This window comes from Crassostrea angulata, chromosome 6 (assembly GCF_025612915.1).
Source record: "Crassostrea angulata isolate pt1a10 chromosome 6, ASM2561291v2, whole genome shotgun sequence".
Classification (NCBI taxonomy): domain Eukaryota; kingdom Metazoa; phylum Mollusca; class Bivalvia; order Ostreida; family Ostreidae; genus Magallana; species Magallana angulata.
In genome coordinates, this window is record NC_069116.1 from 53,717,184 (window position 1) to 53,739,314 (window position 22,131).

The following is a 22,131-nucleotide window of genomic DNA, read 5'->3' on the forward strand; positions in this document are numbered from 1 at the left end:
TAAAAAGTGATCACTAATACTGCACACAACCAATGACTTTTGATTTACTTGTCAATACATGGACAGGAATTGGTTGCCCATGGCACCGAATACCTGACCAACTCTGTAGAGTCACTGGTATTTTGTGACATTTTTCAGTCATTTTAAATTTCAGACAAGAAAACCTGAATGAAAATTCTTGGTAACAGTCTTTCAGCAATTTAAAAAAATCCATGGGTTAAATCAACTTTTCATGCCATTTATGTATTCGAATGAAATAAAATGCTTTATAGTGGACAATTTATTTAAATAGCGGATAAATGATTGGACAAGAGACTCTAATAAAATTCCAGACATTAATTCTGAGAAAAACTCAATTTAAAGTACATCTTAGAAAAGATCCTTAAGTCTACTCAAAGAGCATGCTTGTGAGGTTTATTTCATGCTGGTGAGGTTTATATCAGATTTCCCTATATGGTCTAGGACAGTGGCAATGACAGACAAGACAGCAATGCTCTAGACGACTTAACTGCAAGGGGGCTGGTGTATGGATGAAGATATAGAATGACAGACCAAGGGTTGGTGTATGGATGAAGATACAGAATGACAGACCAAGGGTTGGTGTATGGATGAAGATACAGAATGACAGACCAAGGGTTGGTGTATGGATGAAGATACAGAATGACAGACCAAGGGTTGGTGTATGGATGAAGATACAGAATGACAGACCAAGGGTTGGTGTATGGATGAAGATACAGAATGACAGACCAAGGGTTGGTGTATGGATGAAGATACAGAATGACAGACCAAGGGTTGGTGTATGGATGAAGATACAGAATGACAGACCAAGGGTTGGTGTATGGATTAAGATATAGAAAGACAGCTAGACCAAGGGTTGGTGTATGGATGAAGATACAGAATGACAGACCAAGGGTTGGTGTATGGATGAAGATACAGAATGACAGACCAAGGGTTGGTGTATGGATGAAGATATAGAATGACAGACCAAGGGTTGGTGTATGGATGAAGATATAGAATGACAGACCAAGGGTTGGTGTATGGATGAAGATACAGAATGACAGACCAAGGGTTGGTGTATGGATGAAGATACAGAATGACAGACCAAGGGTTGGTGTATGGATGAAGATAAAGAATGACAGACCAAGGGTTGGTGTATGGATGAAGATACAGAATGACAGACCAAGGGTTGGTATATGGATGAAGATACAGAATGACAGACCAAGGGTTGGTGTATGGATGAAGATATAGAATGACAGACCAAGGGTTGGTGTATGGATGAAGATACAGAATGACAGACCAAGGGTTGGTGTATGGATGAAGATATAGAATGACAGACCAAGGGTTGGTGTATGGATGAAGATATAGAATGACAGACCAATCAAGAGAGTCTACACAAACCATGTCTAGTTTGGATAAGTACCATGTTTATGATATGACCTTGACCATTCTCAATGAGCACAGTTAAAGAACTAGCACATCTTCAGGTCAAAAGCCATGTCTTAATAAGAAATACTGGAGCAAAATTATCTCTACACTGTCAGACAGATGGACAAACAGATATACAGAGGGGGATTCTGAAATATCTTCAAATCTGCCAGGGAATTAAAGGTATATTTATGGCACTAAAGTTTACAGTAAATATGGATTTGAATTGGATTATAGATCAAAAAAGAAAATTTACAGAGTTTGTAATGAATATCTCATGTTCTTTATATAAAATTTTCCTATCTCTTCACTTGTAAGGGATAGAAATGTGAAATTCTTTAAATAAAAGTTATTCAAATTCACTACATTACATTCTGAAGAAAAAAAACGTATAATTATGGTAAAAACAACCTGTTTCTTTCAGTAAAACAGACACACAGACAAAGTAAAATTACCTGCATTCCTGCCCACAAGCTGATATCTTCTCTTTGATGTCGTTCAGCCATGTTGAGACCTGCATAGCAGTCAGGACTGAAAAAACAAAATCCAGTTTTTATCATCACTGTGGTGGTAGAATATTCAAAGAAACTTTTTTTCTGGATTGTGCAAGGAAATATAAGAAAAAAGGAAATTTTCTACAACTCTTTGTAAAAATTTTATATTAAAAACCTCCTAGTTTTTCACTAAAAGTATTTGATCAAATAAAAAATTTAAACAAACAGAAACAAACATGCTTAGCGTATCTGCATCTTTTTTTTTAAGGATTTTTTTTTTTTTGAGAAACAAATTTGAATCCAACATTTTTTTCCCTGGAGTGGTGCAGTTACTGCAGCATGTTTTTTTTATTATGTCTCGCAGGTTTAGAGTTAGCTACAGTCTCAAGTAATATAAAGTGACATTTATTAAAGTTAAAAGCCCTGCTGATTTTGACAGGCACTCCACTACCTCCGAAGTAAGCCCGTCAATGAGCAGGTCAAGAGAACCTCTTAAAGGAGCATCAAGTTTTATTTTCTTTTTGTGAAAGAGATAAGCATCTTGGCATAAAAAATGCCTGGGGTTCTCATTTTTTCCCACTCCCACTTAAAGAGCATTTTATTGGTTATAAACCTTCCCAATAATTTTAACATATCATTATTTTTTGGTTTTTTGTCCGGGTTTCATGGTATACCACATCCAACACGTTTCCAAGTTTATACATACAAATAAATACCCATGTGCAGCGGTTGATTGAAAACATGAGTTTTCTTACAGCAATTGAATGATTTATAACAAGTTCTGCCTTTTTATGTTGTCTCTGACTGTCAGGAGTGAAAGTACAGCTATACATATTACATAATATACGTGATTAGTGACAGAGAATGCCATAAATTCTTATTCTAAACATTTAGAATTTCAAGTTATCTAATCCAAATGATAAATTCTTCTTAGATTCCATGACCTCCAGATGAGGGTCATCCAGAATGGTGTCGCATTCGTTCATCCGCGACCATTTCCATCACATGGGAAGAAACGATGCCAAATCTTGTGCCAGCTCTACGACTCTGACACATGACAGAGATCCTTGTATGAGGAAGCAGGCCCCGAGAAAGTTCACATGAACAGGAAGTGAAAGATGGGGAGGAGGCTATAAGTACAAGGTTATCACTTAATACAAGTACACTGCTGTAACCCCACAGCTGCAGGTCAATCCAGGGTCAGAGTTCAATGAATCTGGTGGTCATGTGGACAACTGTGGATTTTTAAGTGGTCAAGAGCTACTCCGCTGCTGTTATCTGAAGAAGCCAGCTTCGAGTCCTGTGATCAATGCAAGCTGTACATCAGTGCATGTAGATATCAAAAGGTCAAGAGACCTCCCAGGGTTCACTCGAAGCTCTCAATTAAAAGCCAAAGTCCATCAGTATGTTTCACTGTTCAAAGCTAAGAAATAGCCGTATCAATGCTAAGTATAGCTTGTTTCCCACCATAAAGACCAGAATTTCTGTAGCTAAACCACATGTTGGCCACGATAAGTTCTTTGAAGGAAAAAGTAAAAGCAATGACCATGATCCTTTTACAAAACTAACAACACCTCATTTAAGTGATTATCAAATTGTTCTTGGACATCTAAGATGTCCAGAATTTCATCTCCTGTGGTTTACATAATGCTGAACACAATAAACTTAAATTTATAAACTTAATAAATGACCATCTCTTGTTGTCTCTATAGTAAGAAGTTACTAAGTTGTAAATTTCAGGAAAAAACATTTTTCAAGAATGCAGATGTGACAAAAGATGCTTAATTGCGACATGGGCAAAAATTCAAACTTAATTTAAATGCTCCTGAAAAATTAGAAGATAGTAATTTAATCCCCACTTGCTGATTAGATGTATAATTATCCTCTCAGGTGCACATAATTGTCAGTTTTAATGGTGTATAGAGATTGCAAAAAGATCCTTCGTTATTTCTTAAAAGGACTACTATTACTGTTTTTATCCATTTCATTGTGTAGCTGTTACTTATCATTAATAAGTAGTTAGGATCACAAATCAAAAGTTGTGAGGGTAATTTCTTAAATTTTTTTTTTTTTTTGCTTGCTTACTTTTCTGTTGTGCAAAATTCACTTGACAGAAAAAAAGTGGCAGTGGATATGTCTGCCCCCTAATTTAACTTGACTTTCATCTGATTTTACCAATTAGCAAGGTATATCAAAAGAACTTCACTCTTACCACGTGCTATATTGTACATCAAGTTCTTGTAGTAATCTGCACACCAATGTAGCATGAAAAAATCCAAAGACTTGTTCTTTTATTTCACTGTTGGGGTGTTGTATTTTAACCTAGAAGGATTCAAATTTCTTATCGCCCCCCTATTCTGTTTCATTACTGCTGATAGTACTGTAACTTGCCTAGTATCCAATTTTTGCTAAAATTTGTTCAATTATGTACATATAAACACATTTTTACATTTTTATCCTCTTTTTAAAGAGCCTATATCTCAATACTGGGAATATTCAGTGGTCAATGTTGATTCAAAAAAATAATAGCAAGTAGTTATCATTTTAATGATTTCTTTTTACTGTTTTATTCCAGTAAAACAGGGATTTTTTTAATTGGCAAATCATTGTGCAACTCTATACAACCAAAACTTTCTTTTCATGAATGTTTATCAGTTGAAACATATTACACTTAATTGTTATTTTGAATGACAAAATTAAACACAATTCTAAATCTGAATTCCATCACAACTTTTCCCTGATCTCCTCTTAAAACACACCTAGAAACCAGGCAAGCTAAATGTGACAGAGGTAAATCTCCCCACGGCTCACATTACCAGAGATGTACAGAGTCTATCATTTTTCATTCACTAGCTTACTATTTACAGGGTTGAGGTTGAATGTTTAATTACCTAGCTATGGCAGCCAGAGAGACTTCATTACATAAGCTGCACGCACCTGCCTGCAATGTGTCTCCTTCGGAGGATTGCCAGAAAACTAGAAACCTGTATTACAGCACCATAACTTCTAATTTAAAGTATTTACCGACACTTGTAGTCATACTCTAGGGGCTCAGATTGCAGAGACTCAATTAAATCATACCATCATGTAACAGATGCAAACTTTTTACAATGCTCTCTGAACAGTGTTCAATTCAAACATGTTTGACCTTAACCTTGTCCTTCCGGGTCAAAAATAGAATTTTTGCTTCTTAAAAAATTCTTTATATTAAGGTTTCTATAACTTTTGGAACAGCTTTTCTGATGTCATACAATATCAATTTTAGTTGGACATTTTTTTGAAAATTAAATCTTCTCTTCATAACTATAATAATTGTCATATTTAAGCTTGTTATTTTGATTTTTATTGCAATTGGACCCCCCCCCCCCCCCCCAAAAAAAAAATGAAAGAAAAGAAGCAAAAACATTCTCACAAAAAAACACAGTAAAACATAAATGGCATATTTGTCTTTACATATTTTCTGTTGTTTAAATTTTGACCTTGACATGAACAGGTTGAATTTATCACTGCATGAAGCATGTGGAACGTCTATAAAAAATAACGCAGGTTTGTTGTTATTTTAGATCCAGTGAGAAGATATGAATGTAGACAAAAGAAAAGAATACCGCTCTGTATGGTTGCAGGTGGTGACTTACTGGCTCCAATTGCTGTCAGCTAGTAGAGGTAAACAAAGTCTACCTGGCCCCTGAATATTTAAAATGAAATTTTGCCTCTTTTGGTTAACTGTTTTTTTAGATTAAACCACTTCAGTCAAGAAACAACAGTTATGTACATTTTTTCTTGCCATGCCTCAATCATTTCTGCTATACATGCATGCAGGGCTTCCTAATCATTAAAATTGCTTCACAAATTTGATCAAAATTTGTATACAGAGAGACACTTTGTCTAGATGAGCGTGGTGAAATTGAATGACATATATTTGTAGTGAAGCAGCAGAGTTCTCCATTAACGTAAAGCATGGCCTCCATTTGGTGGTGATCACATTTCGGCTGGCGGTGATTACATAATGCGGTGGAGTGGAGAACGCTGTGTTGTACAAGCCCTGACACTGATGTGTTTTGTATCTTTTCTTATTGCTTTCAGCAGGTTAATTGTTCCAGCTGGGAGATGCGATTATGTCAATCTTGTAGAATCAACAATTCACCGATACCAAAGGCCAAATGCCTGCTTAGCTAGCCGCCTGTTAAACTGGCTGTTGTCCATTATCTTCATCTTAATGATACCTGTAAATGCTACGAAAAAATATCCTTCGCACAGGTTTTGATTGTAAAAAATAATTTTTTGTAGAATGTCTTTGTGTAATATATATTTCATTTTTAGAATTTTAGGAAAATTGTGTAATGCATTGTTTTAAAGTCTATGTGTACAAAATTTTTACATTCATCTATCTTAATCATATTGTCTCTTTTTTATGTTTTTGTGTTTTTTTATTGCTTGAACCACAATAAAGATGAAAATAGACATTTGCGATAACCATAGGAAACCAAAGTGTTGAATTACCAGGTAATTATCATTAGATCTTAATTACACAAAAAATAATTAACACTGTCGTTAATCACACCAACCATATACATTAATTAGATGCTAGGCTGCCGACCTCATGTTAACCTCCGTTTTGATTTAACAAGTGTAAAACAATGAAGTTCAAGACAGATTGCTTTTATAATTTCTTCATGTTTTATCCCCGATTTTACTCATACTTTTCATAGCAAAACTGAAAATATATTGGCATGGGTTACATATTTCTTCTGCAATGCTGGGTATCTTCATTCCAACATGAATCTCCAAAAAAGCATTTTTATTGTTTAAACAACTTGTATCAATAAAACATAATGTACATGCAGTAGTATAAGCAATGACTTACAATCAACTATAATATATGAGGATTAGAATTTCTCTGAAAAAGGTATTATATTTTTTATCTTTATTTTAAATACTTAAAAAGATTTATTATACTTCTGTATACAATTCCTATCTAAAACTATGTCAAATAAAATTGCTATTTCATCTTGATAATGTTTAATATAATATTAAGTTTCTGTACTATTTGTCCATGATGATAATTCAATGGCATCGATTTCCCTCGCATTTAGTCTCGGAACTCCTTTGGTGTTATCATGGTCGCTTTGTTATATGCAAAGTTTGATAACTTTAACTTGTTTACTGTTTACCAGCATCAACCTCAGCATCGCAGACAGTATAATAAAATACCTATTTTCTGACTTTTTGGGATAATAGCAAGTCTTTTAATTGTCCTCATAGGCAGTAAATAGGTATATGATATTCCCTGGGGCAAACGTTTATATTTCTGTGACATTTTCCGAAGACAGCAATTGAGCATGTTTAAAAGCAGACAGGTCCTTCGAGTGTTATTCTTTTTCAATGCATATTTTGAATTTCATCATAAAATTGCCCGACTAAATAAAACAAAAGAAGTCAGTCCATGCCTGTGGACAATTTTTAAAAAACCTTTTCTTATCCAGTATAATGGTGCATGTGACACTTTTAAGGGTCAGATCTACTGGATCAGACCCCATGCAGGTCCCGATATTTTCCCTCCCCATCACTTTTACAATTTAGAATAAACTCAACAGTGGTCATCAGTTTCAAGAAAAATTAAAAAATGGTCTCTTCCCACTAACTAGATGGCAGGTGTATACTTTCATTCAAATAGAAGAAAACAATATTTTTACAAATAGATGTATATTTGCATCTCACGAACATCATCCCATTGCTTAAAATATTTTAAAATCCATGTTTATAGTGAATTATTTTTTTCCCAGTAGTTTATAGATGACATAACAATTTCTACTAGGCAGCTAAAATACCAATACAGTATACTGGGAAACTCAACTTATCCATTGGCAAAAAACACCCCAAAAACAAAAAGATATTTTAAAACTCAAGCTAACATAAACTTTACTTATTAATTGGGTCAACTGAGATTATCAAATAGAACCGGTAAGAAAACCCCATCCCCCTCTACAAAGATCAAGCTTGTCTAGATTCGCTGGGCTCTTATTGATTATCAAAATTAGATACCCCTAAAATTATTTTTCTTCCCATCGTTCATTTTAAACAACTGCAGGAAACACCTTGAACAAATGTATGGACCAAAAGTAGGAACAGGATTCAAATGGCTTATGACAGTTAAAATTAACATAAGAACTGCCATTAATCTCCAGCTATGACAGATACTTGTATATACTAACGAACAAGTCAAATGTACTCTATTAATACTACCAAGGGCATATCATAATTATATACATAGATTTCCCAGAAGCTTACATCACCTATACATGTTCAGCTATAACGAAAGTGTAAATCAACTTAGAGAACAAACTATTGCATTTTTTAGCCAAATGAGAAGAATTCAGCATTGAAATAGCTTAAAGAGATATAGCATGCATATGAAAGACAGAATATGGTAATAATGTATGAACTGTAAAGTCTAAACTAGTGGCGATCCTTGCGCTTAAAAATGATTTAATGAAATACCACACTCAACTCACAGCACTCATTCTTCATTGGAACCACTTCAGATTTTGCGCAAACAAAATGATTGATTGATATTAGCAGTCAACCCTGACAGAACTCTCAGAGAATTTTTTTTTACATCACGTAAAACAGAAGTAAGGAGGCCGGGCCTTGACGAATGGGTCGAGTGTGGAGTCTCACTGCGGGAAATCCACGCTAAATTCGGTGGCTCCGATTTCCACCAGATAATGGAACAATCGTAGTTACCACATACTGACAAATCCTACATCACTCTGTTTACAGTCTAAACCTTAGCACACTGTGAAAATGTAATTATGAGTATTCCGACTAGGCGATTTTTGGCATTATAATAAAGATATTTTTGCGAAAAATAAATGTCAATATGAGAGATTACATATCTGTCTGATCGGCAAGATTCCTCCCCTAGCTCGGTGAGGGTACATAGCAAGACCCCGGTGAATAGGTTCGCCTCTGAAGGCACCCATTGTGTGCCGTACCAACCTTATCTGATTTTGTTATCAGCTGTAGATAGACAAATTGAAAACAGATAGGCATGGATGCAAGAAAATGGTCATTTCAGGCCAAACGTGCACCCTTTTATCTACATTTCTTTCAATAGTGTATTAAATTTTACGTATATAATGCCAGTCCTATCTTCTCTTGAAATTAAGGAGATTTACAGCACTTAATAGCATGTGTTATATATCTGACATGTCATTCAACATACAAATCTCACCATGTGTCATATTTTTCAAAAATTGTATTGCAATTTGATAAAAATAAAAGTTTTAAGCATGTCTGTAGGATAAATTCTACGTCATTTAAGTATATACGCATTTTTAAGAAATAATTTAACTTCATTTGTAACTTAAATACTCTATTAAAGAAAAAAATGTACTGACTTCAATCCTTGATATGTCATTTACTCCATTAAACCTGTACAAAGCAAAATCACATCACACATATTGGTAAAATAAAATTAGAAAAAAAGAGAAAATGTGGGTCACAAAAAATTAATTTGTATTTCATCAAACTTTAATCCTTAAATCATGCTCTACATCCTGTGAATATATAGGCCTTAGAACTGGGGGACTTTTTATTCCATATCTTTTTCCTGTTGATAAAAAACTTGACTGTTAATTACCACACATTATTCATTTGGTAAGTTTAAGAGGACTGAGAAGTGAGAGTGATAAATCTTGTTCACAGTCTCATTTAGTGTATGATAACTGCACATAGTATCTAACATTGGGATCAATTTTTATTCTAATTAAATTGTACTTTTCTCAAATATAGTAAATAAATAAACCCAACCATTCTTCATCTCTGCAATATAGAAGGAGTATATATACATCATTATTAATCTCCGACCACTGGAAATGTCTCCGACCACTGGAAATCTATGTATCAAGGGAGGTAAATCTTATTCAGATTAAGCCTTTTATTTTTGAACCAGAATATTCTGATTATCAAAAGTTCAAAATATACTGTTCTTCAGCATGTTTTAGATATATGAAATAATAAAGATTTAGCCCCCAAAAATTTACAAATCATGAAGAAGTAGAAATCAGATCTAAAAGTACCGAGACAGGTAAACTTAATTTCTTTGAAGAATTGCATGATCACGAGTCACATCATGGAAAGCCTAGTTTTAACTGAACTTCTGTAATATATCCTAACAAACCAATTCACCTCAGAGATAATGAAGGCTAATTGGCCAAACAGGATACAGTGTATAGCATATAGCTTCTTATTTTTAGCCCGACGTTTGTCTATAAATCATAAAAGCACCGAATTGAGATGACAACAGTTCATTGGCATGTCAGATGTGGATTGACTGTTTGTTATTCATACCTAACAGGAATAAATAACGAAAGTCTGATTCAAATAAAACAGTAAGAGAAGACATCATCTTCATTGAAATGGTGACACTTTTATTTTTTCATACCAAATTTGGTTGTTTTTCAAGCCAATTTTCTATAAAATACTGTAAACGTATTGTATTTGTCGTGTAGGATATTTTGCGGAAATTAGTTTTCGAACAAGTTGGCGTGGATTTGAATTAGCTTATTCCTGAAAGTGACTATTCTTATACATAGATGTATGGCATTTAGCGATGTACTTGATTTAGCGGAGGGCTGCATTCTGCCAATAGCGCTAAATAGAATACACCGCCAAATGTAGTACGTTTAAGGTAAATAATGAGACTTACTAACAACTTTGATACGGTCAATTATGAAAGGCTTCAAAACAATTTAGAAAGATTACAATTTATCATTACTTGCACACAATGTAAGCTAACGAGATTTAACAAATATCAATGACATCAAAATGACCCAGCTAACATGTGATGACAAATTGCTTCTTAGGGGGTAAAAATTCTATTAACAATTCAATGTCTTTTCTTCGCTATTAAAGTTTGCTTGGATTCAAAATTTAATCAACAATTCAATGTTTATTCTTTGCTATTAAAGTTTGCTAGGATTCCATTTCGGAGAATGCTAGCTCCGAAAACATTTGTAGAATCTGTTAATAATTATGTCTTTGCAATGAAAACACAACTTGGGCATGACAGAGAGTGAGTTTGAAGGCACACCCAGCCCATACATCACTGTACAGTAATTGTTGCGTATCACTATTGCAGACTCTTCTGCATTCTCCTCAGAGGTTTTTTTGGCTGTACCCCCAGTTTTTCTCCCTTCGATGCCGTTATAGAATAGACACTTGTGGCAAATTGAAGGCTCTTTTACAGGTATTCCGAGACAATCCCTACTTTGAATAGAGCGGGTTATTTTGTATCAGTATTGTAATGCATCATTTGCACCTGATATTTATTTAACTCAAACATAACTTATAATGCGAAAAGGGATACCGTGGGTGTAAATTAACATGCGTAATAAATTTAATTTTTCAGAGAAATGTAACAGGATTGACCTATTACCAAAATATATCATTAAACAACTTCTATAGTCATCAAACATATCTAACAACATAGAGGTATCAATCTTTATTCATAGTATTGTTCACTGTGACAAATCATGAAAACGTCCAATATACTTAAACAAAAGACCTATAGATTTAACCAATAGACCAATATACTTAACCAATAGACCTATAGATTTAACCAATAGACCTATAGACCTAACCAATAAGCCTATCCAATAGACCTATAGATTTAACCAATAGACCTATAGACCTAACCAATAAGCCTATCCAATAGACCTATAGATTTAACCAATAGACCTTCAGACTTTTCTTTTCCTCATGTGCATCAAGAATGCAACACCAGCCATTAACATGGATTCCAAAGCAACATTTTTTTAAATAAAAATATTACATATCCAAATGGCCAGAGTAACTCAGCTACTATTTATCAAATCCTAATACAGTATAACACGCTTATAACGAAGTCCCAGGGACGGCCAATTTAACTTCGTTATAAGCGTAATTCGTTATATTTACATTCTACTGTGTTTTTCCATTAAATTCCGTGATGTTTAAATGCCTCTAAATGCAACACCTATTCACTGCGTATGAATTTACGAGTAATTTACATAAGTAGTTCTCAAACAGTGATTTCTATGTTATCGGTTAAAAAATGTATTTCATGAATGCTGTCAAAACACCATGTTTTATAATTATTCAACAAAAAGTTGACTTTATTGTTAAAAGCAACAGTTTAAGAGTTATTTATCATGGATTATATTTTCATGCTCGTCGATCTCATCTCAACAGTCTATGTGAAAACCAGTTTAAACCGGTTTTACAAAACAGCTGTTCTTGCTGTTACTTATTCACTCCCTCCGTGATCTGCACTTTATATCGATTTATTTAAGTAAACATTGATTTCTTCAGTAAGGGAATGTAAATATAAGCATTGAATGATTTATTTTTGACGTCGTCGTGTCAATAACTGCCGCCAGGTGAGCAGACAAATTATCATAACGCGCTAACGCGCGTTATTCAATTTGTCTGCTCACCTGACGGCAGTTATTGACAAGACGACGTCAAAAATAAATCATTCAATGCTATAATATTCGTCAAGTTTACAACATGAAATAGAGACTTTGGGAATGATATTCACTTCGCTGTAAGCGTCAATTCATTATAAGCGTGTTCGCTATAACCGTGTTTTACTGTAAAAATCATTTTTTTTTTTTTCAGTAAAATTTGATCAATCACCAAATTAAATTCTTCATAAGACTAAAAATTATCATTAAGATAGATTTAGCATTAAATTATTACAAGAGTTGAATTGCCTTTTAACCAAATAAGAATTGTTAAAAGCAGTTATTTCAACATGTAGCCCAACATCAATATTCACATTTGCTATAGCTCAGTACCTGTAGCATTTTAACAAAATTAAGCAAATTTAAAATTTCAATTTTGATTATAATAATTACATTTAAAAGGTCGAGATTCTGTTAAGTGACATTTAAAAGTTGTGTTTAAGCATATTTTCTTCTTATCTTGTCAAATTTGTAATCTGCCTGCATTATTAAAGTACAAAATAGCACGGCCTGACAAATCCGCTGGAATAATAATGTATGATGTGGCATTAAAAACTTGACACATTCAATCTTAACAGTTTATTAATGAAGAGCTCCCCCTCCAGTCTTTGTGGATCCTGGGTATTTTATAATCTCTAGAAATATGGAAGTACTGCCTAATTATCGATCTGGCTTCATATAAATACCTTTTGTCAAAAAGTGAAAAGTTAACCATGCTCAAATTTGCATTTCGAGAAATAGAAGTGGGAAAATCGTTGATTTAATTTTCCATAACTTGAACTGCAAGAATTATTAAATGGTTATTAAGTAAACTTCTGTCTGAAAAAAAAAAATTTGATATTCATTCCCCGATTTTTATTTATCTAAGGCTCGTAAATGTCTGCAGATGGTTTGTTTCTTGATTTCAATGTTTAATTTTCAGCTTGTTTCATGAAATTTGTATTTTTAAGTACATAATATATTAAGTTTGAAAACTGATCTTTGGTACAAATTAGATTGAAGCAGTGTAGAGACGATGACCATCCAATATTGACCAATACGCAAAAAAAATTCAATACTCTCTATCTCTGGAATCAAATTTCAATTGTCCACTGCTTGTCATCGAGTAATCCGATTGGCTACTGGATAAAAAAAGGGCTGGGTTTTGTCTGGTGGCAGAGAATGTCAATGACCGTTTCTGGGAATGGAGACACAATGCTTGACATTAAGTGGTCTGGCTAGCCGTCTGTTTGGGAGTTGACAGAATTATGAGAGGTAAAACCATGTTGCCCATAATTTATAATTCATCAATAAATGAATTCTGTTGACAAGCCATGGCCAGATTAGGTCAGAAAGGGCTTATTAATTTAAAGTAATCTCTTTATAATTTTGAGCAGAGATCAGTCTATATCATTTTATGTCCATGAAAAATATCTTCATTAACGGTTGATTTTTCATGAAAAACAATAAACAACATATGAAAATTTGATTAAGAAACAAGTAAAAAAATAGGTATCTGATTTTTTAAAAATCCTTATATAAGCAATTTTATAAATTATTTCCTTAACAAACTTGATAGTAGATGAAATATTCTATTCACCTTCGGAGAGAGTTCACAACAATACCTCAGTCGGCCTACATCTTGTGGTTTAGGCCTGTTTGGTTTTATCATATAAAACAAGCGGATTTGACATTCATAACTCTCTGTAACATATTCCCTGTCTCACTGGACCTCTATTGGTATATACATCTATACTACAGCGGCTAAGACTCCCATATCTGTCATTCAATCACTTCTGTACATACCAGAGGTATACTCGCACAATCGGAACAAATCAGGACAAATTCATAGGAAATCACTTCAATCTCTGGTGCAAGTTTCACGATTTCCCCTGATTATGAAAGCATTCAATTTCAGAATTATGGAGAATTAAGTGCATAAACTCAACCACAAATCGTACGGAGTGACAATCTATACACCTTGTATGTCAAATTAGCGTAGAAAAATGCAGCAACACAATAAAACAAAGAATTTTTTTAGATAGATTTCATTAATCAAGCCTTTTATCTCCCAATTAAAGCTTCTGGTTTCAGCTTTACAAAGCTGTTAAACTCAGACACAGATCATGAATACTAACAAAATCAATTTCAATGTTGTGTGGCCATTTATCAGAAACTCTCCTTGTAAATGAGACCTGGACTATTTCTGAACACATTTTGGAGCTCACTTAACACAGACCCTTTTACTTCTCACAAATGATCATTTGAATCCAAAATAATTTTATTATAAGAGTCCTCAGATTTTCGATTGCTAATACTGCTGAAATCTTAAAAATTGATGCTGGATGCATCAACATATCATTCACTTTCAACTTGCAGAAATTAAATAAATCTTTAACAGTAAGAGGATTCAAGCATTCATATTTTCCCTGATGAACTTGGGTCAAATAATGCAAGAAATTATAACTTTTCCACAAAATGTGGATGATCAATTTCTAAATATCATTTACTTTCAACTTGCAGAAATTAAATAAATCTTTAACAGTAAAAGAAATCAACCATTCATATTTTCCCTGATGAGCTTGTGTCAAATAATGCAAGAAATCATAACACAAAATGTGGATGATCAATTTCTAAATCAATTGGTAAACAATACCAGTCATTATTTGCTCAATAAAATTGATATAAAAAAAAAAAAAAGCAACAAAAAAAACCTCCATAGATACGGAACTCAGGGCCCTCCACCTGAAGCTTAGATTTCTTGTTTCTTGTATATGTAACAGTCATTACATTTTCATGGAGCTTAGAGAGGAGCTATTTGGAATTCTTTTAAGTACATGAATCTATTTGTACACAGCCTCATGAGCCTGCTTTGCTGGCTCCCTGTGGTCAGTGACTGACAGAGAGTCCGGGAGTACCTTACATCCCTGGTGGTCAACTTCCACAATTCTCTGTACTTATATAAACATATTTATATATTTATTGTGTATGATATTTGGTGATAAATGATTTTTCAAATGGTTAGCATGTATTTGATTTTGCACATTTCCCAATTATGGTACCTATTTATCAACATATCTGTTGGACATTAAGCGATGTAACTGATTAAGTAGAATTAAGCCACAATCTGCCAAATGTTCTAAATACACAGCCAAAAGGAATACTTTTACAGTTTCTTTCTTAATTATGTCATTCATACAATAACTTCCAAAGGCACTCAATTTATTTGTAAACACAGGCCTAACATAAAATTATCAGCACTTTGTTCATAAAATATCAAAGACTTTCTTTAAATTAGAAAATTAAATCTCTGAAATGTTTATGGTCAAAGAAATTCAGCTTTATATACTGCTAAATGACAATTGTATCAATATACATACACAAAGTTTTTTAAAAAAAATGGGTAATAAATGACTCTACAGGAAGTTAATGTTGAATTACTCAAAAGGAAATTCTGAAGACAATGAGTTCATCAATGACCAAGCAATACTGACCAATTGACAAAGAGGGAGAGGTCGTAGCAGACGAACCTAATCCATACAAACGTTTATCTGCATTTTTAATGACAATGTCGATTTAAATATACATTTCATCAATGAATATTTTTCAATATGGACCGAGATAACAGAATGCATATTGTAACAATATACTAATAAAGACAGAGACCGAACTAAATATCCTGTCATCAGCTGTTCAATGGCTTACACGGCCTCCCACTATCACTGCCATAAGCTTGTGTTTTCCACTTTTGATATTACAGGTATAAAAAATTTCAAGGTCATAATTCCTTTATCTGATGGGGAAAGTGATCCTGTTGAAAATTGCCCCAGCAAACAGAGCTCGACTAAGCCTTAGTGGGACAATTACTGCTGTCAGCTGGTGCCCTATGCTTCTGATCACAAAAATACCATGCCCGTCCTAAAACCAGCCCCAAAGGTGCAAGAGCACCATATAAAAATATAAAAAAATACCAAAATTTAAAAAGTAAAATATACAAAGTTTTTCTTCACTTAACATTAGTTGATAGCTAAACAAATCATATCTTGAACTTTTAGGTAGATCTGATGGTTAATTTGTTGAAAGGTAGTGTAACTTCATTCATTGTAAAACACTCAATTCAAACTATTTCCTTATTCTATATATACTCCAAGATCACACATTTTATGACCCACATCTAGATTATCTATTAAGATTTGTAGGGTACTTTTTAAACTTTCCCCTATAAGGTCACTATCCTACATGGCTTGACACCTTTTCAGCAGTTGTAACCTAATTTATTGAACAACTGATCATGCATCATATATATTTTTAGAAGCATTCTACACATCTAAATATGTTCTCTAAACTTAGTTGCTTGATTGCAAGATTTTCTCCAGTTACTCCAGCTTCATCCCACAACAATGACCCCCTCCCCCACAACAATGACCCCTTCAGCTATTAAAATCCGTGCTGAAGACAGACATAATATAAATTGTAAGACTTGTTTATCAATCGATGTAAAAAAAAAATCCAAAAAAAATCAGTTCTTAGAAAAAGACAGTTAATTATTAACTATAAAAGAAATCGTTGTAAAATGAAAAAGATCAGTTCTAAGAAAAAGACAAATATTTACTATAAAAGCAAGTCTAAAAGTATACACATGCACTCAAAATTATTCATATCTTGAAACAAAAAATGTTTAAAAACATCTTATTCAACAATTATATCAAAGAATAATTTTCTTTACAACCAGGTACACAATTCATCAATTAGAGAACTACAGAAGCTTATTGGATGAAATGAATATACATGTATAGAGTATTAGCTACAATTAAATGTTTTAAATAGATTCAGTGGATATAACTATACACAGAATTTATATAAGAATTAATTGCAAATGTAATATATTTTCTAAAAAGTTCGACTTTATTCTTGTTTCACCAAGAATTAATTATTGCATTTCAATACCGGGGAAGGCTTTCCACTCATCATAATAAACTCTGTGAGTTCATGAAATTAAGTTGGAATAGTAAACAGTATATTTTATTAATCAGAACCATGATAAGCAATTTTCCTTGACATTAAATGTTGATACATCAGTAAGGTTAGTCCAAATTTCCATTAGCACTATGGATTATGCTAAGGTCATTTCTTAAGGCTGTGCCCATTTACCAAATTTTTGCCAAATCATGGAATATTTACACTCCATGGAATCATTAGATTCAAAAAAGTTTAATAAATGAATAATGAATGCTAAAAACACAGCCATTTTCTTTGAAAGTCAATAATTAACTAGAAAATTAATTTTATTTAAATATTTTCTGTTTAATCTTCATTCATTTTGGCATGTTGTGTTGTCTTTGAGAACCAATGAAAAATATGAAAAAACTAGACAAAAACACCTTCTCCTTCTTCTAAAATACTTACAAGGCAAATTTTAAAAAACAATCATAGTTTTTTTAATTGGTAGCTTACATATTAATAAATACAACAAGTTTAAATCTACAGATTGAACTTAATTGATACACTTGCTCGTTTATAGAATAAATTTTGATTTAAAAAATCATGGTAGAAGATATTTAGAAATTTAAAAACTAAAAGATTTCAATTGTGCAGTGTTTGCATGTTTGAAAATGGTGTTAAACAGAATTAAGTGAATAAATGATACATTGAAATAAATAAAATAAAAACTTTTTTACCCTCAGTTTTTTTTTTCTTGGTATTTTCTTTACCAGTATAATCAAAATACGATTGTACAAGATCTCCACATATTGTCTTAAACTAAACTAATTCTGAACTAAGTACTTGAGTTTCACAGTAAGAGAAGCAGTGACCTGTGGCATTGTGGGAGATTATGAAGGATGCTGGGAGATTACGGGGCCTGCTGATAAGCTAGTTGTCTGGAGGGGAGAGCAGTTGTTTTCCTTGCTCATGCTCTGACAACTCCATACACCGCTGCATGCGGGATTGGTGTAAACTTACAACGCTTATCTATTCTAATGTCTGTTCAAAAACACAAATTACTGTAACATTGTCTCAGTCAAATCTTGGATCGCAAACAAAAAATCGGGTTAAAGTTTCTAGGGTAAATATCAATACATAAAATAATCCCGTTTTACTTTGCCCAATGAATTTTTTTTGGGGGGTGGGGGGTGGGGGGGAGAGATCTGAAATATTAAATTTTTTTTTTTCGCCAAGTGAAACGGAAAAAAAAAGAAGAAAATATATATCACCTTCTCTCAACATTGTAATAAGATAATAAAATGTTGCAATGACAATGCAACAAAGCAGCAACATGACTCGATATGCAGCAGTAACACTATAATACAATCCCCCCTCTGGTAAGGCCAAGTCTCCACTATAATTGGTACACTGCAGACAGATGTTCACTGCCAAAAACACCTGTTGATTATCCAGGTAAAAAAAAACCCTAGATTTAAAACACCCATCTCATAGCCACAATACAACAACAAAAGCCAGACCAATTAAAGGAAAGATTTTTCTTATAGCTACTCGACTTTCATAACTGAGGGGTTTTCTTTCAGGGTGTGCATGTAGTCCCATATTGACAATATTGATTTCCAATGGCCACCCAAATCTGTCATCTCACCTAATTCTTTCAAGAAAGAAATCTTCTCTCACACAATCTCAGCTTCAAGATATCACCCTATAGGATTAAGACTGGAGAAACTCTGAATTTGATACTGTATAAGAAATCCTTGATTGGAAACCCCCAAAAACAGCTAGGTGAATAACATATTACATTTATTTCCAGCAATATTTTCTATCACATCATGCAGTACTGGTCTAGCAGAACATGCATTTGCAGACAATGTTCAAGATTTTTCTAAGAAAAATTTGCAAAATTCACTTTAATGTTATCCCCAACAATGAAAGTCACTTATATGATAATCATAAAAGTGTATGCATCACATGCAACATAAAATGATATTCAAAAAAAAACATGAAGGGATGGAGGGATTGAAAGGTCCATAACTTGACTCCTTTCAGTGGTGTAGCTTGATTATGAAGGCTGGTTCTACAGGTAGCAGGCAGGTTACAGAGTGTTGGCTGGGGATTCAAGCACCTGCAGAGAATGTAGACTTTATCAGCGGTAGATAAGTAAACGAGCACCAGGTGGACAGCCAGCCTACGCTGTAAGCAGCAATGCTGCGTCTTGCTTCATTTGACAAGAATCGCAATCCAAATATGAGGAGAAAGATCCACAGAGATCTGTCAATCCAGAATCTCAACAAAAATAAAATGGATTTCCATCAATTGAAGCATATACTCCTTCAAATGGAAATTTTCTTCACTCAAAACCAACCTTTCTAAATGTTCATAAAAATCATTTCAACTTAATAACCAAAAAAAAAAAAAAATAATAAAAATATAAAGTACGTATAAAAATATTCATTTAAAGATTTTATAACATTACATCAGTGATTGACAAGAACAATACCTTACAACAGGTAATATGGCATGTCATCATGCGACTTGTGTCAAAAATGTAGAAACTCAATCATCCGTTTGATTATTATTAATGAAATATTGTCAGTAGTGATGATTTTATTTTTTTTTTGGCACTTTATGTTAGAAAAATATAAATATCAAGGAATGGAATACCTAGTTTTGAATTTCATTGGATTTGCTATTTCTGATACATATTGCATAATAAAATTTTAAATTTCAAAATTCATTGAGGACTTGAAAGTACTCAAAATAACAATTTAAATTTACAAGCGTCTAAAAAACATGACCATCAGTGAAATTAAAGAAATCAAGAAAACATTAATCAAGCCCAATTTAAAGGATTCCTAACTATATATATGACATAATTATCAAAAGAGGGACTTTAAAATTCAGATGAAGTATATGTATGTCAGTGGGTAATGCAATCAGCTAACGGTCAGTTTATAACAATTTCAGGGCAGGATGATACATATTATGCAAAATAAAATAATAAATTCTGTTGAACTTTGAGAAATAATAAGATTCGTGTACAATAAGGAATAATTTTGCAGTGATCTCTTCATACCTTGGTGTATACTACATAAATCACCTACTTAATGTATTCTCTCTTGATGACTGAAGACATACCACTGCATAAATATTTCATTCAAAATAATATTTCAATCAAGGTCAAGGTTTTGAGGACTTAAGAAAATACGAAGCCACATGTTCGGTAATGGTCTTAGAATTCAGGGCCCCACACAATTTACATTGCATGTTTTATGCATAGAGAATAAAGTGTACTTTATTTCGTTATTACGACGACAATGATCATTTTGATGGACATTGGTGTCACAATATGCTGGAAACTTTTATATTTTATTAAACAGGCCCCAGATAAATTATGTAGGACTGCATGATCTTAAATCTATACAGTGTTGCTGTCACATACAAGACGCTCTGTGACAAATTAAGGAAAAAAAGAGTTTTAAATTGAGATTTTGATCATTAATTACATCCAACAAAAATAGTGTAGAAAGATGTTTAAAAAAAGATAAAATTATTCCTTAACAAAATACAACTACATCAGGAAAAGAAATTTATTTTAAAATGATAATCAAGTTAGGGTTAAGATAGATTACATTTAGTGGCAAGATTTTTATTTATTTTTTTTTTTTTTTATGAATTCATAACTTATTACTAATTTTTCATTTTGATCAATATTTTTTTTTTTTAAATTTCAATATTATGTGTATATATATTTTAAAAAAAAACAAGAAACAATAAGATATATGCACAGGACAGCTAGATATCCAGTTAAAACTGGATAAAATAAATTATTAAGCCAACTGCACAACATGACCCAGTTTGTATTCAAATAAAGAACAAAGAAAACACTCCATTGTTTACAAATTATTTGACTTTCAAAATTAAAATGGTGAACAATCAAAAAATTCTCATTGGCATATTTAAGAAGACTGCTCTTGTTCAAGATTTTGATTTTGATGGGTTGCAAGTATTTCAAAGGTATGCCTATAAATAAAGTTAGCATGTTAAAATAGTGATTAATAATAACCAGAGGACTTTAAAAAAGCCATGCATAGAAACAAACTATACACGTCTTTTCGCTTCATCAATGGATTTAATCCCAACTGTCAATTCCTTTATAGAATTCTATTACCCATCTCATCTAATAAAATTTAAATTGACTGAAATTTGTCATTTCATCCATCTTTATGCAATAATTAAGTTTCACAAAGGATAGAATAAAGAAATTGGAGAAACATATAGTCAGAGGAAAACTGCATTAAATTGCATGAGCTTTCGACAGTGGCATGTGTATTTATGCCTGTGAAGTTGGCACACTTTATGTGAATTAAATGAAGTGAGAACGACCCCTAACCTTCCTCAGCGACCAAACACCAAGCAATCCACTGCCTACCCATATCTTTGTTTGATTTTTATCACAGACAGTGTATATGTATCTCTACTTTGCATTTTAATCCACCATATTCATTCTAACAATGCCTGAATGCAAACGCATTGGTATAATTTATTTCTTGCATTTCTCTCCAAAGTCACTTTGCTCATAAATCTGGCAATCCAAGGATTTTGAGCCATTTTCAGCCATGAAACTAACAACACGTGCAATACTGCTTCAGAGATCTCTGTCATTTCTCCTGCTGTTGTATGGTGATCAAATATTAATCAAAGTTCTCCTTCATGTTAAATCAAAAAAAGGGGACAAAATAACAAACAAAAACAAACATAGGTATGAATAAGAGTAAAACATT

General features: G+C 32.9%; 1 protein-coding gene across 2 annotated transcripts in view; it reads right to left on the reverse strand.

Annotated features, from left to right (window-relative positions):
• The window catches only part of LOC128189753 (zinc finger transcription factor lin-29-like), a 143,031-nt gene that overhangs the window by 52,669 nt on the left and 68,231 nt on the right, over window positions 1-22,131 (reverse strand). For both annotated transcript variants that reach the window (XM_052861491.1, XM_052861493.1), the window contains one exon: window positions 1,881-1,956. In XM_052861491.1, the coding sequence (XP_052717451.1) occupies window positions 1,881-1,956 (76 nt within the window). The remainder of the gene's footprint in view (window positions 1-1,880; window positions 1,957-22,131) is intronic.